The 19646-nt window shown below is 43.1% G+C and overlaps 1 protein-coding gene across 5 annotated transcripts in view; it reads right to left on the bottom strand.

Moving 5' to 3' along the window:
• LOC132816381 (dedicator of cytokinesis protein 9-like) overlaps nucleotides 1–19646 on the bottom strand; it is a 349182-nt gene that overhangs the window by 84040 nt on the left and 245496 nt on the right. For all 5 annotated transcript variants that reach the window (XM_060825856.1, XM_060825860.1, XM_060825855.1 and 2 more), the window contains exons 28-30: nucleotides 17077–17223; nucleotides 14814–14897; nucleotides 13029–13140 (exon numbers count right to left, since the gene is read on the bottom strand). In XM_060825856.1, the coding sequence (XP_060681839.1) occupies nucleotides 13029–13140; nucleotides 14814–14897; nucleotides 17077–17223 (343 nt within the window). The remainder of the gene's footprint in view (nucleotides 1–13028; nucleotides 13141–14813; nucleotides 14898–17076; nucleotides 17224–19646) is intronic.

Below are 19646 nucleotides of genomic sequence, written 5' to 3'. Positions count from 1 at the left end.
GGCTACTAACAGCTATAATTAAACACTTTGTATCTTTCCTTCAGACTTAAGGAGTTTTTGTCACGAGAAACTGTGTTGTACAATTCCACCTCTTTTAAAAATGGGAAATAACAATTGCTTCTCTCCTTTGTAAGCGTTAGGTCATTCGATTCCAAAACATTCTCTACCAAAACCTTAGTGTTGGCTCAGTTTTTACTCAGCTGGCAGTGAACTTGATAAATGAATTGGCCGCTTGCTGTATTTTTCCACAGTTAAAAATCACTGTTAAACTACAAACCAGTCCAAGCTGGGAGACTCTGCTTTAACTGATGAACCAAGCAGGATTACAAATTGACCAATATTCAGATTTCAGCCTCCTCAGCACACGTCATTAATTATTTACTACCATCACAGAATCATAATGTCATGAAAGAAGCCATTTGACCCTCTATGCCCTTGCTGGCTCCTTGGAAGAGCTCTCCTAATTAGTCCCTGTTTTCTGCTCTTTCGCCTTACTCTGCGATAGAATCACACATTCCAGAGGAGACCCTTTAACCCATCAAGTCTGTACCACCTGCTGCACTACTTATCCAACTGCCTTTTCAAAGTTCCAAGGAAACTATTTGCACTGTCCCAGAATGTAACAATTCACTGTATAATTTGCTTCCTCCTGCTCTTGAGTTATTTGTTTTACAACAGGGAGCTACTCAAAGGCTGTGCCCACCAGGTTCTGTCTTGCTTAATCCCTGCAACAACTGGAGTAAATTTCAGGAAAGGTTTATTATCTCCTTCCTTTATTATTACAAATTTAAAACTAGTATTTCTGTGCTGCATTCTGATAGAAGGCTGCTATTCTGCCCACTGGGTCTGGGTTGGTGTTTTGAAACATCTAAATAGCTAGTACCATGTCCCTGCTCTTTGCCTGTGGCCCCCGGTATTTATCCAATTTCTTTTTGGAAGTTACTGTTGAATTGACTCCCACCGTCGTCATGGTGAACTGCTGTGACTGCTGTTCCGCTGTCCTGGTCTCTCACCTGTCCTACACCATCCTAACAACACCCGCTCTAGCTCATCTGCAGCCACTCACTCACTGATTATGAGATAAGCTTCTGCCCTCCACTTTATCCCCGAGGAGAGATCTCCGCAGTTTTCTGGCTGGATGTCAGTACTTAGTATTCCTACAACTACAGGACAATGCAAACACTGGGGCAGATGGTACTCATTGAGGAAACTCCATAGACTGAATGAGGAGAAGCTGTTTCCAGTGGCAAGTGAACACATCGAGTTATTTCAACTGGCCAAAGAACGGGAGGGGAGGGGAGGAGTTTGTGGGCGGCACGATGGCACAGTGGTTAGCACTGCTGCCTCACAGCGCCTGAGACCCGGGTTCAATTCCCGACTCAGGCGACTGACTGTGTGGAGTTTGCACATTCTCCCCGTGTCTGCGTGGGTTTCCTCCGGGTGCTCCGGTTTCCTCCCACAGTCACAAAGATGTGCGGGTCAGGTGAATTGGCCATGCTAAATTGCCCGTAGTGTTAGGTAAGGGGTAAATGTAGGGGTATGGGTGGGTTGCGCTTCGGCGGGTCGGTGTGGACTTGTTGGGCCGAAGGGCCTGTTTCCACACTAAGTCTAATCTAATCTAAAAAGAGGAGAGTCCATTGTGATCTGTAAATCGCTGCCTATAATGTCGGTGGAAGTGGATTCAACAGGAACCTTGAAAAAGAAATTGGATAAATAATTGGGGGGGGAAAAAGCCACAAGCAAAGGGCAGGAGCGGTGCTACCAGCTATTTAGATGTTTCAAATCACCAACCCAGTCCCAGTGGGCAGAATAGCAGCCTTGGATGCAGTGTGATTCTATCAGAATGCAGCACAGAAATATCAGTTTTAAATCTGTAATAATAAAGGAAGGAGATTATAAACCTTTCCTAAAATTTACTCCAGTTGTTGCAGGGATTAACCTGGTGGGCAGAGTCTTTAAGTATCTCCCTATTGTTAAACAAATAGCTCAGGAGCAGGAGGAAGCAAATGGGAAAGCTTCGCACCATCTTCATGAGTATGTCTGCAACACAAAGATTTCACCATCTCCGCAAAGGAGACAGAAACAAATAGGCATTTTACACTTTCGGCAGAAGATCAGACCAAAGGATCAGAATCTGTGACTTTATCTCCTAAGTTGCATTTTGGATGAGGCGTTTGGATTCTTCTCTGCAGGTAACCTCACTCACAGCTTCATAAATATTCCTTCCCCTGTCACACGGGCTGAAGGCTATTCACAGTCAAGTTGTGTCAAGCTGAGATCGTACAAGGAAGCAGTTCCACAATTAGTGAAAGGCACCAGTTGTAGTAAAGACACTTCTCTCAGCACAACCATCAAAAACAAAAAGCTCCTTTCATCAGGACCTTTTAAAGAAACCTCATGTTTCTCAAAGAACCACCAGCACCTTCCAGAACACGGCTCCGTGTGCTTTAATTGTTGCAACAACAGGTTGGAAGAGGCCAAGCAGGTGACTGGGAACTGATTGAGACAGTTGCATAACAAAGTACAAAATATTGTCTGCCTCAATAATAGGAAAAAGAAGAATTTTATCCCGATTTAAATCGAGCAATTTGCTTCATAGATTATGGGAAGTGTAGTGATCAAAATAGTCTCAATGTCACACTGCCTCAGCGCTAATGGGTTAAAGTATTTAGAAGAAGATCATAAAGTCATACAGCATGGAAAAAGACACTGCGGTCCAACTAGCCCGTGCCGACCAGATATCCGAAATTAATCTGGCTCCATATGCCAGCATTTGGCCCATATCCCTCCAAACCCTTCCTATTCATATACCCATCCAGATGCCTTTTAAATGCTGTAATTATACCAGCCCCCACCACTTCCTCTGGCAGTTTGTTCCATACACGCACCACCCTCTGCATGAAAACATGGCTCCTTTGGACCCTTTTAAATTTTTCACCTCTCACCCTAAACCTATGCCCTCTAGTTCTGGATTCCCCACCAAGGGAAAAGACTTTGTCTATTTATCCTATCCATGCCCCTCATGATTTTATAAACCTCTATAGGGTCACCCCTCAGCCTCTGACACTCCAGAGAAAATAGCCCCAAACTATTCAGAAACAAAAACAGAAGTTGCTGGAAAATTTCAGCAGGTCTGGCAGCATCTGTGCATAGAAGTCAAAGTTAACATTTTGGGTCTAGTGACCCTTCCTCAGACACTTGTCAAACAGTGTGGCACTGGGAAAGAACAGCATTCCTGATCAGGAATTAATGGCTTTGCCCAAAACATTGTCTTTCCTGCTGTTCTTTCCCTGCATCACCGTTTGACTCTGACCTCTAGCATCTGCAGTCCTCACTTTCTCCTCCTTCCACAGACCCTACCCCCCAGCCTATTCAGCCTCACCTATAGCTGAAACCAGCAACATCCATGTGAATCTTTTCTGAATCCTTTCAAGTTTAACAACTTCTTTCCTATTCTCAAAGTGGCCTCACCAAAGACTTGTACAGCCGCAACATGACCTCCCAACTCCTATACTCAATGCACTGACCAATAAAGGCAAGTGTACCAAATGCCTTTTACATCACCCTCTCTACCAGCGACTCCACTTTCAAGGAACTATGCACTTGCATCCCTAGGTCTCTTTGTTCAACAATTCTCCCCAGGGCCTGACCACTAACTGTATAAGTCCTGGCCTGGTTTGCCTTACCAAAATACAATACATCACATTTATCTAGATTAAACTCGATCTGCCACTCCTAACTCCATTGGCCCATCTGATTAAGAGCCCCTTGTACACTACATCACCAATTCTGGTATAATCTGCAAACTTACTAACCATATCTCCTACATTCACATCCAAATCATTTATAAGAATGAGAAAAAGTTGTGGACCCAGCACCAATCCTTATGGCACACCATTGGTCACAGGCCTCCAGTCTGAAAAACAATCCTCTACCACCACCCTCTGTCTCCCACCTTCAAGCCAAGTCTATAGCCAAATGGTTAGCTCCTCATGGATTCCATAGGATCTAACCTTGCTAACCAGTCTACCATAAGGATCCTTTGCTGAAGTCCATGCATCCATCGCTCTGCCTTCATCAATCTTCTTATCACCTCTTAAAAAAACTCAAATCAATTTAGTGAGACATAATTTCCTAGCACAAAGCCATGTTGACTATCTCTTAACATCTAAGCCTTTTGAAATGCATTTAAATCTACTCCAACAACTTACACACCACTGACATCAGGCTCACTCCTCTATAGTTCACTGGCTTTTTCTTACCACCTTTCTTAAAGAATGGGACCACATTAGCCACACTCCAGTCTTCTGGCATCTCACCAGTAGCAGTTGATGATATCTTAGCAAAGGGCCTGGCAATATCTCCCCTAACTTCCCATAAAGCTCTGGGATACACCTAATCAGGTCCCAGGGATTTTTTAACTCTATGCATTTTGAGACCTCCAGAACCTCCTCTTCTGTAACATGGACACCTTTCAAGACATTGCTATTTATTTCCCAAGTTCTCAAGCTTCCATCTCCTTCTCCGCAGTAACTACTCACATAAATATTTGTTTCGTATCTCACCCATCAGCTGTGGCTCCACACATAGGCAACCTTGTTGCTCTTTAAGGGAATCCGTACTCTCCCTAGTTGCTCTTAATGTACTTGTAAAATCTCTTTGGATTAACCTTAAATTTATCTGCCAAAACTATCTCATGTCCCCTTTTTGCCCTCCTGATTTCCCTCTTAAATACTGCCCTTCTACTTCCATAGGGATTCATTTGAACCCAGCTGAGTATATCTGACATATGCTTGCATTTTTTTCCTTGACGAGAGCCTCAATTTATCTAGACATCTAGCATTCCCCACACCTACTGCATTACACTTCTCAGTAACAGGTACACACCATCTTCGGACTCTTATTTTTGAAGGTCTCCCACTTTCCATTGTCCCTCTTTACCTGCAAACAGCCTCCCACATTGAACCTTTGAAAGTTCTTGCCTAATACCATCAAATTTGGCCTTACTCCAATTTAGAAGTTTAACTTTTGGATCAGGTCTATCTTTTTTCATAACTATTTTAAAACTACTAGAATCACTTGCTCCAAACTGCTCCCCACTAACGCTTCAATCACCTGCCCTGCCTTATTTTCCAGAGAAGGTTAATAAGTTAATAACATGGGGTGATAAGAAATCAATGTGGGATTGGACAAAGGCAGGAGTGAGAAATGCAATGGGGTGGGACAAGTGGGGGAAGAGGCAGGATTGGTGGAAGATGGTCTAGTGGGTGTGGGGAGAGACGGAGATGGTTGAGGTGAGAGATGAGGAACAGGAGGTGGAAGACAGGGAAGAGATGGAGGGAAGGAGGGGCAGAAAGCAGGGGAGTGGGAGGGAAGGGAGGCATATGGGGAAGAGGTGTGAGGATGGAGAGAGGCAGGAGGGATGGAAGAAGTAGGGGAAGGAAGGTAAAGAACAAAGGAAATGCTGAAGAATTTTCCTTTCAAAATAAAATTGAACAAACTTGTACTTCTACAGATCCTTTCACCACCTCAGAATGTTCCAAAGCGTTTCAGAGTTAACAAAGTGTTTCTGAGGTGAAGCAATATATAGCAAGATCTCACAAATAAAATCTAATCACAGCCTGCTGATCTATTTTAGTGACATTGATGGGTGATAAATACTGATCCAGGGCAGTGGGAACAGCTCCACCCCAAAAACTCGTCCAAGGTGGAGGCAGTGGAATCTTTGACCCTTAAATTGAGGGCCGACGAAGCCTTCGTTGTATCGCTGAGAGCAGGTATAAAATGGTCAAGAGAGTGATGATGGAACAGAGGACAAGAAGAAAGGTGACCCAGGGATGGGGCTGCTGAAGGACAGAGGGAGAAGTACACACACAGAGTAGTACATGACAAAGGTAAATTCATTGTAGTTTTACCAGACCACAAGACTGCTTTCTAATTAGGAAGACAACTGGTGGTAGTTTGACCTGAGGGTCGCCTTGCCTCATGCGAGGAGAGAGATTTGAGGAGGAGAATCGTACATGGTAACCTCAGCCAGTGCAGAATCGACCCCGGGCTGTTGGCCTCACTCTGTGTCATAACACAACTGTGCAGCTAACTGACCCCAGAGTGATAGGTTCACGCAGAGTAACACATTCGTTATCCTTTGGGTTCTCTACCATTCTTTGACACTAAAGGGGTTTGATCATGCCATACAGGGGTTTAAGATTTCATTTCAAAGACAGCTTCGGCATGTGTGACCGTTAGAGGTGACATTTTCTCATCTGTGTGGCCACGGTATGACAGCTCAGTGAAAGATATGTACCAAAAGCGGAATTAAAAATTCCCACCACCGTCCAAATTCCAGGCAACATGAGTTAATATCTGGAAGCAAGGGAGAACAGGAAAGTATCCACTACATTAAGGTAGAACCAGGGAACTGCATAAACCTAGATTCATAGAATCATAACAGCGGAGGAGGCTATTCAGCCCATCAAGGCCCTGTTAGTTTTATGTAGAACAAGCCAATCATTGCCTGCTCTAGGCGTGCAATCCCAAACCTTTATTTTCCTTAAATACATCTGTTTCTGTGCTGTATGTATGGCCTGTGCTGTCCAATTTCCTTCTGAAATCACTAAATGTTGATGTTCTAGATGCAAGTTGAATCTGCTGGAAAAGATCACAGATCATATGCCTGACTAGAGATCTATAAAGATCTTGGTGTTTCCTTCACCTTGTACAGAGAGGAGTCAAATAAGGGATCTTGTTCTGTCACTAAACAGTTTGGTGTTCTCCCATGCAAGGGTTTTTTTTGTCCATGATGTACAGAAGCACTTGCAAAGGAGGGAGCACGTCATTCAATGACTCTGGTGAACATATTGAAACTATATGAAACACACGCTGTACTTCGTAAAGCCAAATCACAGGCGTCTCAAACACATGCAGAAAAATACTTGCATTGTCCAAAAATAGATGCAAAGTGGTTCTTTTTTTCCAGACATATCAAGCCACTCTATGGTAATAAGCACTGCAAATCAGACCCAAATAAAGTGCACACAACAAAAAGCAACCAGCTCTGAGGGAATGGCTAAAATCACATGACAAGGCCGATGTAAATCACACCAAAACAGAAAGGAGCCATGCGTGAAAACTGGGTCAAGAACACACCAGGTACAGTACACATCCCAGCACTTTCCCATATTCTTGCATGGGAACCTAACAAACGCATGTAAATCCTTTGTCAGTACTGAACATTCCTGACAGATTTCAAAATCTAGGTCGTCCAACCTCTGCACGAAAAGGTGTTGTGTCACACTTTAAGTAGGAGCTCGAATTCAGCACTGAAGTGTGCACGTCTCCAGGCACTTGACAACATTCAGCCAGAGTGTGGCTGCCATGACAAGGTGTCTTCCAGGCACCTTGTTTAATCTGCAGGACACGGGAGACCACGTTTTGTGAGACACTTCTATTTAAACTGGCAGTTGCTTCAGGAGCCAGGACAAAGGGACAAAGATAATAACAAGGATTCTTCTTATCTGCAGTTTTCATCTTATTCACCCTCCCCACTTTTGCTTCATCATTGGATGACTACCTTTCAGAAAAATAAATCCCCTAAGAAAACAAAATGCAGCAAAAGCGGTCAAGCTACAAATGACTTAGTTTAAACAAGATCAGTGAGATTTCTTCTGAAATCCAAAATAATCCAGTAACTTTGGAACAAGGGAAGGAAAGCTATGTAATGGTACAAAATGTTTTTTTTATCTTAGCTTTCACTCCAAATGTTACAAATTTTTGGAATTCTCTACAGCAGGATCTATGAAAGCCAAGTCATTAAAATATGTTTAAATAGAGATTGACAGATTTATAAATGCCAGTGATTAAAAGGATACAAGGAGAGTGGTCAAAAGGAGTTGAAGTGGATGATCAGTTTGGATTGAAACGAACAGCAAGGCAGGGACTGAATGGCTTACTCCTGCCTCTATACTCCTAACAAAGATGTGGAGCCCATGTGCACTGTCACTGATCCAAATTCTAATTATGTGGATCTGAGTTCAAACATTTGAGGAGATCTGGAGATGCCAATTCTTCAGGGTTGGCCTAGACTCTTCTGTTATTTAAGATCAATCTCCAGCCCACTGCTTCAAGCAAAAACCCAAGAAAGCAGGGCCATGAAGGAAAATTCCATTTCCTGTTCAGTACTTTAGGTTATTATGTACAGTAGTGTCTGCGTGGGTTTCCTCCGGGTGCTCCAGTTTCCACCAACAGTTCAAAGATGTGCCGATCAGGTGAATTGGCCTTGCTAAATTGCCCATAGTGTTAAGTGCATTAGTCAGAGGGAAATGGTTCTGGGTTACTCTTTGGAGGGTCGGTGTGGACTGGTTGGGCCGAAGGGCCTGTTTCCACACTGTTAGTAATCTAAGTAAATCTAAATAATGTTGGTGATGGCGAGGAAGAAGTCTGTTTCACTGACAGTCAAGAATCAGTCAGCTGATCAACAAAGGATCTTGTTGGTTCTCCAATTGGCTGGAAAGCCAGTGAGCTGTAGTGGTGGACAATCTGGAGAGGCAATGACAGGAAAATAGGTGTGGAGCGATTAGAGAGGGCAAGCTATCATCCAATCAGAGCTGGCAAACCTGAAAGCCAGAAGAAAATCATAGAGGCATATCCAAAAAGTACATAAAATCGAACAATCCAGTTTAAAAGAGTGAGTGGCAGACCAGAAGCTTTCAACAATGGCACAGTGAAAAGTCTGTGTTGGTTTTCCAACTGACGTGGGAAGACAGAGCATCATGAGACGGGCTTGTTCAGTGACCAATGACAGGATCGTTAAGGTCCTGAGAAGACCCCTGAGATGGGTTGTTCCCAGTTTGAGGTTGAGGAGTCATTTTGCAAACCTCCATCACATCTGACCTGGAGCACGTCTGACTGGATAAGCTCCCTTGAGTATCACAGGTCTATCACTGGGACAATGACTCCAAAAGCCTTTAAAGCAGGGAGGTTGAGGACAAATGTTACCCAGGGCTTGGGCCTTATACATTTGAGAATGTTTCTTTTGTGACCACCAAAAGTAATTGAAGAACCAATTCTTAATTTCTAATCCCCGTTAAATTAAGAAGAATTGTGCTGCAAATGTTCACAGTACTCTAAAGCACACACACAAAATAAAAACACGCACACAAATACAAATAACTGTACTTATTACAATGAGATCAAATGAGTAATCCGTTCATTATCCCCCAACTGCCAGGAAGCTTTGTTTTTCCCATCTCCTCCACATTTGGGTGTAGTTTTCTGCTTGAAATCCCATGAGTTATCAAATCCAAGTTCTGGAAATACCCTCTCACTCATCATCGTTTAACCTTTCCACAATGTTCGTGCCCAATCAATTTGTGTTTCAGAAAATACTTGCGGCAGATTAAAATATATAATTAACATTTTAGCATAGCATTACACAGATCACTGAGCACAGAAAATGACTGGTTTCAAGAGTCCTTGCCAACACTAATGCTTCATTTATTGCCTCCTCCCTCCTCCTGTCCACAAAGCCTTCTACTCCATTCTCTCTCATGTTTATCCACCTTCCCCTAAACTATTCACCTCCACCATTTTCTGTGGTAGAGTGTTGCACATTCTCACCACTCACTGGACAAAGACATTTCTCCTGAATTCCCTACTAGTGACTATCTTATACTGGCAGCCGGTAATTTTGCTCTTCCCCATAAGGGGGAGCTGAGGAAAGATGGCCATATTTGTTTGGTCACTGGACTGGTGACCAGAGATCCAGCCAATGGGGTGCATGAGTTCAAATCCCATTTTGGGGCAGCTGGTGGAATATAAATTTAAATAATTAATAACATTCAATTAACAAATAATAATCTGAAACCAAACTTTGCCTCAGGAATGATAACGGTGTCATTGATTCTCATGAAACCCCATTTGATTCACTTTAGGGAAGCAAATCTGCCATTGTCCTCAGGTCTGACCTGCATGTCAGTCCAGATCCACAGCACTGTGGTTCATTCCTACCTGCCCTCTGAAATGGCCCCTCAGACCCCGGGGCAATTGGGGCGAGCAATAAAGCTAGTAATACCAGGGATATCCACATCCCATTAAAATTTAAAGTAGCGAGAATATTCTGTGTCTAGTCTATCGAAACATTTAATCGTTTTAAAGACCTTGATTAGGGCATCCCTTTTTCAAAAGAAAACAATTACACAATAGTGGGCGGCACGGTGGCACAGTGGTCAGCACTGCTGCCTCACAGCACCAGAGTCCCGGGTTCAATTCCCACCTCAGGTGACTCTCTGTGTGGAGTTTGCATATTCTCCCTGTGTCTGTGTGGGTTTCCTCTGGGTGCTCCGGTTTCCTCCACATTCCAAAAACGTGCAGGTTAGGTGAACTGGCCATGCTAAATTGCCCGTAGTGTTAGATGAAGGGGTAAATGTAGGGGAATGGGTCTGGGTGGGTTACGCTTCGGCGGGTCGGTATGGACTTGTTGGGCCGAAGGGCCTGTTTCCACACTGTAAGTAATCTAATCTAAGCAGCCTGTTAACCCTCTCCTGATGGATATAAACTTTGGTATCATCTTCAAAGTTTATTTGAGATCGCCAATTGTACCTGTATTACTTTAATAATGTGGTCAACACAATTGCACACCTTAATCGAAATCTAGTCCAACTAAAATTAAGTAAACTTCAGCAAACATTCGCTATTTCCTAATTCTATCAGCCTAGACATATGCTCTAGCACATGGCTTCTTTTGATTTAGCCCTGTTCACCCACAACACCACTTTTAATGATTTGTGTAGTTATACTGAAGAGAAAAAAAACTGGAGGGCGAAAGAAAGACCATGCAATGGGACAAACCGAGTCACTCTCACAAAGAGCTGAAACAACTCTAATCATTCTATCATATTTATTTTGCCTCTTTAATCCCAGTTAAGATTGGTATTTCCCAGGTAGGTAAGAAAACAAAATAATCACTAAACTACACTAATTTAACTATAAAAGTTTAAGTACATGAACTACTGTGAGAAGGTAAACACTCAGCAAGAGTTACTGGGTATCTGTTCATTTGGAACTGCTAACCTTATGGGACCTCAGCAAGAAAAATCATCATTGTGGATGGAAATTTGTTGAGTTGTGAACTAATGCTTCATATAATAAAAACTCATTTAGTAATACAGAACTTGAGTATTGCAGAGAAAAGATATTTTGTTGAAGTGTTTTGTCTTGCACTCATCTGGAAAACGTATAGGAAATACCAAAGTAAAAGGGAAACAATGTTCATACCACATTGCGGGAGAGTGCTGACTAGTTGGCAAGTGGATTTGGATTGGTAGAGGCTGTGTGAACAGCATGTACTGGTTAATGATGATTGTCGAGACGTATGGTGCTGGAAACGTACAGCAGGTCAGGCAGCATCTGAGGAGCAGAATTGACGTTTCAGGCATAGGCCCTTCATCTGGAATGTGGGGAGAGGTGGTGGGGATGGAAGAGGGCTGAGAGATAAATAGGAGAGTGGGATGGGGCTGGCGGGAAGGTGACTGGGAAGGCGATAGGTAGATGCAGGTGTGGGGAAGTGATGGTGATAGATGGGAGTGGAAGGTGGAGCAGATAGATAGGAAGAAAGATGAACAGGTAGGACAGTTCAAGAGGATGATGCAGAGTTGGAGGGTTGGGTCTGGGATGAAATGGGGGGAATGGGAGATGAGGAAACTGGCAAAAATGACTTTAATGCCATGTGGTTGGAGGGTCCAAAAGCGAAAGGTGAGGTGTTCTTCCTCTAGGCATCGGGTGGCTTGGATTTGACACTGGAGGAGGCCCAGGACTTGCATGTCCTTAGCAAAGTGGGAGTGACTGTTGAAGTGGTCAGCCACAGGGCAGTGGGGTTGTTTGGTGCCCGTGTCCCAGAGATGTTCCCTGAAACGGCCCGCAAGTTGGCGTCCTGTCTCCCTTATGTAGAGAAGACCACATTGAGAGCAACGGACATAGTAGATGAGGTGTTTGGATGACTGACAGTTAACTGCCAAGCCTTGTTTAAATTTTAAACTAGGTAGGTTGACTCTGATTGGTTTATTTCTCAGGGCACTGCCTTGACCAAAGAATATTTGTCCCTAATTTTGTTGAGTTGAATCAGGTACAGTACGTGTACACGTTCTTTCTGTCTGTGTGGTTTCCAGTTCATGTATATGCACCACACTGCAAGTACAACTGCCAGTCTGAAATTGGTTATCAGTGTGATGCTTCAGTAGGGGTATATTCAGCCCATGTTGTCCAATTGTGAATCACCTCTCATGATGGACACTGCATTGCAATTTTCTAAGTGCGGATACTTGGGTACAGTTAATACCTTGCTTTTGCGAACAGCTGAAGGGATATACTGTTTGATAATGACCTCCTGCCAGCCTTTGACATGTACAGCATACGTCCCCAGCATCACACTGGTGCTGATATTCATTTACCATATTATTCATTAACTCGTGAGACAGCACAGCTTTTTGACTTGATGGTTGCACCTTGTTAATGGCAAACACCACTTGCCAACAATACCTCCTCTCATACAGTACAAATAATACCTTCGCTCTACTTTGGCGTTTCTTGCAAATTGTTCTGATGAGTATAAGACAGAATGTCTTTTCTCAGTGATACTCAAGCTTGATTATCAATCATGCAATTTATAAGTAAAATTGCACATTTTATTTCCCAATCTCGGGAAGGAACTTGACAGAACAAATCATTTGTGAGAGAGATTTAAGAGTGTAATTTGCTTCCTGGCTGAGTACACAGTCTCTGTAAAAGGCAAGCACGATATCCCATGTACCTACCTACAGGAGCAGTACATGACTCCACAGTTGGTGAAAGAAATGCTAATTAACAAAAGAGAGAAACAAAGTGGGGAGGAGAAAGACCACAAGAAGAATGAAGCAATCGTTAGCACTTTTCGAAAAAGCAAGTCAAATTAAAAATTAAATTAAAAAAATCAAAGCTCTTCAGTATTGCTGCAACTAGAAATGCACACTATAAATTGGACTTATTCTCTAAATTACCTTGATATCTGGGAACCCTGCCTTTTCCAAATGGCATAGGCAGGTTTAATGGTATATAATGTTCGTGGTTGCAGATAACTCGCAGAAATTCAAACTTCAGCTCAAACAGAGTCTAAAATGAAACAATTCAGTCACAAATCAGAAATGAGTCAACTGTTTTCTGAAACTGCATACTGAACACTTTGCATCCAGCACTTTCATTCTTATAATGAGAGCAAGTCACTTTATAAACTCATACTTTATTCCAGTTCTGAACTGCAGATTGTCGAATATATTGAACATTCAATCTTTGACTGTCCAATACAGAAGGGCTGAACAGTTAGGGCCTATGCTGAATGGATGGTTGAGCTTATTAAAGCATATAAAATTCTGAGGCGACTTGACAGAGTCAACGCTGGGAGAATATTTCATTTTCAGTGGGAAGTGAGAACGAGGAAACATGGGGTTTAAAGACACACAGTCTCGGCACAGTGGCTCAGTGGTTAGCACTGCTGCCTCACAGCGCCAGGGACCTGGGTTCGATTCCCGCCTCAGGCAACTGGCTGTGTGGAGTTTGCACATTCTCCCCGTGTCTGTGTGGGTTGCCTCTGGGTGCCCCGGCTTCCTCCCACAGTCCAAAGATGTGCAGGTTAGGGTGGATTGGCCATGCTAAATTGCCCGTAGTGTTATGCGCATTAGTCAGGGGTATATATAGGCAGGGGAATGGGTCTGGGTGGGTTACTCTTCAGAGGGTCGGTGTGGACTTGTTGGGCTGGAGGGAATCTAATCTCCCATTCTAGACAGAGAGGAGGAAGAATTCCTTTTCTCTGAAAATTCTCAGGTAAAGGGTGAACCCTTTACGTACTCAAGGCTGAGCAAGACAGACTTTTCACTGGTTATGATGGAAAGTGGAGTGGAAGCCACAATCACATCAACCATCGTCTTGTTAAACAGCAGACAGGCTCAAAGGGGCTGAATAGCCTCCTCCTGCTCCTATATTTTACAGTCCTATATCTTAAAAATTATATTCAACTGTTCCATTATCAAATCCAGCAGGACTTGGATTAGATTAGATTACTTACAGTGTGGAAACAGGCCTTTCGGCCCAACAAGTCTACACCGACCCACCGAAGCGCAACCCACCCTTTCCCCTACATTTACCCCTTACCTAATACTATGGGCAATTTAGCATGGCCAATTCACCTGACCCGCACATCTTTGGACTGTGGGAGGAAACCGGAGCACCCGGAGGAAACCCACGCAGACACGGGGAGAACGTGCAAACTCCACACAGTCAGTCGCCTGAGTCGGGAATTGAACCCAGGTCTCAGGCACTGTGAGGCAGCAGTGCTAACCACTGTGCCACCGTGCCGCCCACATTCTCGGAACACAAGCAGAAATTTAAGAACGACAGCAAACCTTGTTTTAATCAGCACCTTATGAATTGGCACACTCCACAAACCAATAAAACATTGTGTACCTCAAATCCTGAAAGTTTACTGTATTATCATGATCCCTATAATGTCTGAGTAGTCAGTTGAGAGAGCATGTGACATTGCTCTTTGCCAGTAAGCTTTATTTAAGACAAAAGTTGTGTCATTATTTAAGTGACTTATGCTGCAAATAGAGTATAACAGTGATGTGCATATGTCTTGCATTACTCTGTGTGTGTTTTTAACATTGATTATGTGAACCTCTTGATCAACTGGAAGATTTGATTATACGGTACACTCCCGGTCCCATAGGTGCTGGTTAATAGAAAGTTTGCTGTACTGCAAAAAATGAGCAAAGGAAAATTACTTCAACCTTTGGATTTCCTGGACTGAACCACTTCATGTAATTGTTGATTTGTTTGAAGACAAATCCTCTGTCCATCAACGAAAAGCATCTCTGTAAATTATAAATGTGGAGAAGACAAATAATGGCCTTTGGGTATCATAGAGTCATTGAGATGTACAGCACGGAAACAGACCCTTCGGTCCAACTTGTCCATGCCGACCAGATATCCCAACCCAACCTAGTCCCACCTGCCAGCACTCATATCTCTCCAAACCCTTCGTATTCATATACCCATTCAGAATCTCTACAGATTTGCTGACCACACATCCTTCTCCACTAACGTACTGTCAAAGATTATCAAAATGGTGTGACACAAACAATGCACACCCAAATAATTGATCAGATGATGGTTCTAACATGGTCACTTTTCTTGCTCCAGCTTCTCTATGCCACAACTCGTATTTATGTGGCATATTTACACAATGAAATACCAAAGTATGGTACTGAGTAACATGAGGAGATATTAGTTCAGTTGGAAAAAAACCTTGGTCAAAGAGCTTGTTCTTGAGGAGAGGAGTAATGTCACAAGGCAGACAGCCAAAGGGCAGAACCTCCAGAGGCTGAGATCTAGACAGCTACAATTAAAATCAGGAAACACTCAAGAGGTCAAAACTTGGGGAGTGCAAAATTCTCCAAGGGTTGTCAAGAAGAATAAGTTTGAGAAATATGGATGAAAATTTTCAAGTCATGGTTTTGCTTGACCAGGTGCCTTTGTTGCGGTCATTAACGCATGCCACAGCCCCATGCCTGCCCAATAGTACAGAAAGTCCTAGCTGACATTGACTGAGTAATACACAACACGACATATATGAGATCCCTGGTTAATTCATTTGTATGGTACAGCTAAACATACAATCACTCATGAAGAGGCCCAAAAGATGACCATTTTCACTCCCCTTGTTTATCTTGGTTGATTTCATAGAATCCCAAAAAGTATGGAAGCAGGCCATTTGGCCCATCAAGTCCACACAGGCCCTCCAAAGAGCATCCCACCCAGACTCACCCCATCCCTGTAACCCTGCATTTCCCATGGCTAATCCACCTAGCCTGCACAGCCCTGGTCACTGAGAGTCTGGGTCCACACAGGCCCTCCAAAGAGCATCCCACCCACACTCACCCCATCCCTGTAACCCTGCATTTCCTGTGGCTAATCCATGTAGCCTGCATATCCCTGGACAGTGTGGGTCTGAGTCCACACAGTCCATATACATCCTCTGAAGAGCATCCCACCCACAATGTCCAGGGGTGTGCATGCTAGGGAAATGCAGGGTTACAGGCACAGGGCGAGTCTAGGTTGGATGCACTTCAGAGGGCCAATGTGGACTTGATGGGCCGAATGGCCTGCATCCACACTGTAGGGATTCTGAAAGGAAATGTTCTGTCCTCACCTGGTCTGGCCTACACCAGATCATACTTCCCCCCACACACTCCCTGTGGCCCCCAAAAGGTGATCAACTTTTCACTGCCCTCTGAAATGACGAAGCCCAGCACTGACTTATTGGGTGTGTTTTCACAACAGATCAGTAGTTACATAATCCAAGTATACAGAGCTTTTTAAAGATTTATTTATGTAACCGAGTTTAAGCTTCCCAGTTGAACTCATGTCTCTGTACCAGTACTGCCCAAATAACATAACCGTACGGCTATCATACATTGACCTCACTAAGAAAAAGAGCAAAAAAGGTGCTGGAAATCTGGGGAGAAACTGTGGGAATCACTCAGCGGATGCTGTAGCCTCTGGGGAAAGAGAAACGGATTAATATGACAGATTCTGACTAAAGGAATCAGGCTGCAGCCTTAACCCCATCTCTCCTTCTCCAGATGCTGTGTGATCTTCTGTGTTTCCTGCACCTTCTGTTTGTATCTGAGGGACATCCCATTATTGTGGAATATTCAGACAGTACGTGTTGGATAGATAGATAGTTGGAATTGATTCAGGTGCTGCATCAGGGAACAACTGTGACAAAAAGCTAAACACCACAAACAATAGGGTGAAAGATAATTTGGCAAAAGTTTAATCAGCAAAATTTCACCCTCTGTTCACTGGGTTCCCACTATATGTGTTGTGTAAGTGAAAAACTGATAAAATATATTAGCAATTGCTTTTGATCATTTGTGCAATAAAAATTCACTTTGCTTTTCAAAATCTCGAGGTGGCTGTATATTTAATATCCCTCCACCAACATGAAATTGTGAATTGATAGAGTGGGTTAGTTCTGACAACGTTTACCTTAATGAAGACAGCAAGGCTGTGATTCGCATTCCGCGCTTCCTCTGGCTTATCTTTGTATTTCTGAGTGATGTGTGGCATTAACAAGTTGACAAGGGTTTCCACAGTGTGTTGGTAAGAGGCAGGGAATCGCTGATTTCGGAATAACTAAAGAAACCAGAAAATGACACGGACCTTTTAGAACATCATATCAATAGCTACTATTAGGATTGAGCATGTTAAAATAAAATCTTATACTTATTTTTAGATCCTGCAAGACTTTTCTCTCCTTTATCTTTGCAACTTCCGCAGCCCTCTGCCATCTCTATCTTTCTCCAGACGGCCTCTTGACCATTTTCATTGATCGGTCAGTGGGGGCTATGCCTTCAACAGGGTTCCCTCATTAAATCTCACTCTTACTTTTAAGATGCTTCTTGAAACTTTTCCTCTTTGACAGCTCTGCTGTTTCCGAAAGTTGACGTCATATTCTGTTTGAGAAGCCCTCACAATGACGTGCCTTTTGGACATGTTATTTTGCTAAATGAGCTGTGAAAATGTGAATAGTTGCTGGCTACACGACATACTGCTCAGATTTTGGAGCAAAAGATTTGCATTTAATCAAGAATTACTACGTAAATATTTGAGTAGGAAAACCAATAAAGTACATTGATCTAAGAGAGTGGACCGTCCTTCGTTTCAATTCTTTCATAGTTATATGGACACCACTGGCTGGGTCAATTTTAATTCCCCATTCATAAGTGCTATCGAGAAGATGGTATTGAGCTGCCTTCTTGAGTTATTGCAGATCATGCAGTGCAGGTATCCCCACTGTGCTGTGAGGAAAGAAGTTTCAGATTTTTATCAATTGATAGTGATGAAATGATCTAACTGAAACTCTTGCGAAGTGTGAAATTATCTTTATTTCATCTGGTTGCATAATTAATTCCTGAAAAACTGAATGAAATAACTGGTCAAGCGTATTTTGTCATTTTTTTTACTGCTCTTTGGAGGGTCGGTGCAGACCCGATGGGCTGAATGGCCTCTTTCTGCACTCTGCAATCTCAGGGTGCCTCAAAGTGTTTAACCATAAGAAACAGGAGGAGTAAGCCAGTCCTTCTAGCCTTTTCCAGTCTTTAAGAAAGGTCCTGATTGATTTGATTAGGACCGTAACTTCATTTTCGCTGTCCCTCACAATCCTTGATGCCTTTGTCTGACTCGGCCGCAGTGTGAGAGAGAATTCCAAAAGCTAAGAATCTACCCGGAAACAACACGCTTTCTTACTTGATAAACGGGAGACCCCATGTTTTCAAACTGCCTCCCCGAATTCGAGATTCGTATGTGGGAGGAAAATCAGCCTCTCAGCTTGTATACCACCAAGCCCAGCTGGAGTCTACCTGAATGTTTCAGGGAGATCACTTCTCCAAACCTCACTGAATAAACCTGCAAGCTTCCCAAACTTTCCCCATCAGACATACAACGAGTAGTCATTCAAACACTTCTGGAGGTGGAGTCACTGTTGTAATGCTGAACATGTATGCAGCAGATCATCCAAACAGCAAAGTGATAATGATCAGATAATCTGTTTCTTAATGGTAGTGCAGCATATGAGGTTGAGGGATGACCTTATCGAGGTTTCTTAAATCATGAAGGGTACAGATAAAGTGAATGGTTGGTGTCTTTTCCCGAGGATGGGGATTTCAAGACCAGGGGGGTGTATTTTAAGGTGAAGGTGAGAGATTTTAAAATGACAAGGGGCAAACCTTTTTACACAGAAGGTGGTTCGCACGTGGAATGAACTTTCAGAGGAACTGGTGGGCGTGAGCACAATTATAACGTATAAAAGACACTTAGGTAAGTACATGAACCGAAACAGTTTGGAGGGATCTGGGCCAGGAGCAGTCAGGTGGAACTGGACTATGTTTGGCATGGACTAGATGAATTGAAGGTTCTGTTTCTATGCTGTATAACTCTATGGCGATGTTGCATTGCAGATATATATTAGTCATAACTCCACAGTTAACTGCATTGCACTTCTTCAAAACAGTGCCACAAATCCTCTCAAATGCAAATGAGGGGGCTACTGTTTAATTTCTCATCTGAAAGATGTCACCTCTGACAGGCCAATGTTCCCTCATTTCAGCACAGCCAGTGACAGCCTGGATTCTCCGCGTCTCTCTCTGCAGTGGGAATTGGAGCCCACCACATTCCGAATCAGACTGTTTTACTGGTCATATTTCCCATTTCCTTATCTGTGGTTTCAAACCACTTGCCTCGCTCATACACAATGGCACTCAACCACCACAAAACAGAAGCAATGTGAAGCACCACAATATTTCACTTTTCTTAGTTTGCAGTCGCAGGCAGTTTACTGATGAGTTACTAGTCAGGAAAAAGAAACACAAAGCAGATGTAGAGAAATGTTTGAGATACTTGGTAACCAGCCAACGAGAAATGGAGGGTGCAAATATGAGATTAAAGGCATGTATTGAAAATGAATAACACAGCTTAGTGGGTCTGAAATATCTAACTTGGTGGCTGTGCATCGGTGATAAACAATAAACTCAGTATAACTGGCAAAAAAGAACACAATT

The sequence above is a fragment of the Hemiscyllium ocellatum genome, chromosome 6 (genome assembly GCF_020745735.1).
Source record: "Hemiscyllium ocellatum isolate sHemOce1 chromosome 6, sHemOce1.pat.X.cur, whole genome shotgun sequence".
Lineage (NCBI taxonomy): Eukaryota > Metazoa > Chordata > Chondrichthyes > Orectolobiformes > Hemiscylliidae > Hemiscyllium > Hemiscyllium ocellatum.
This window is presented reverse-complemented; position numbering and strand designations above follow the sequence as displayed.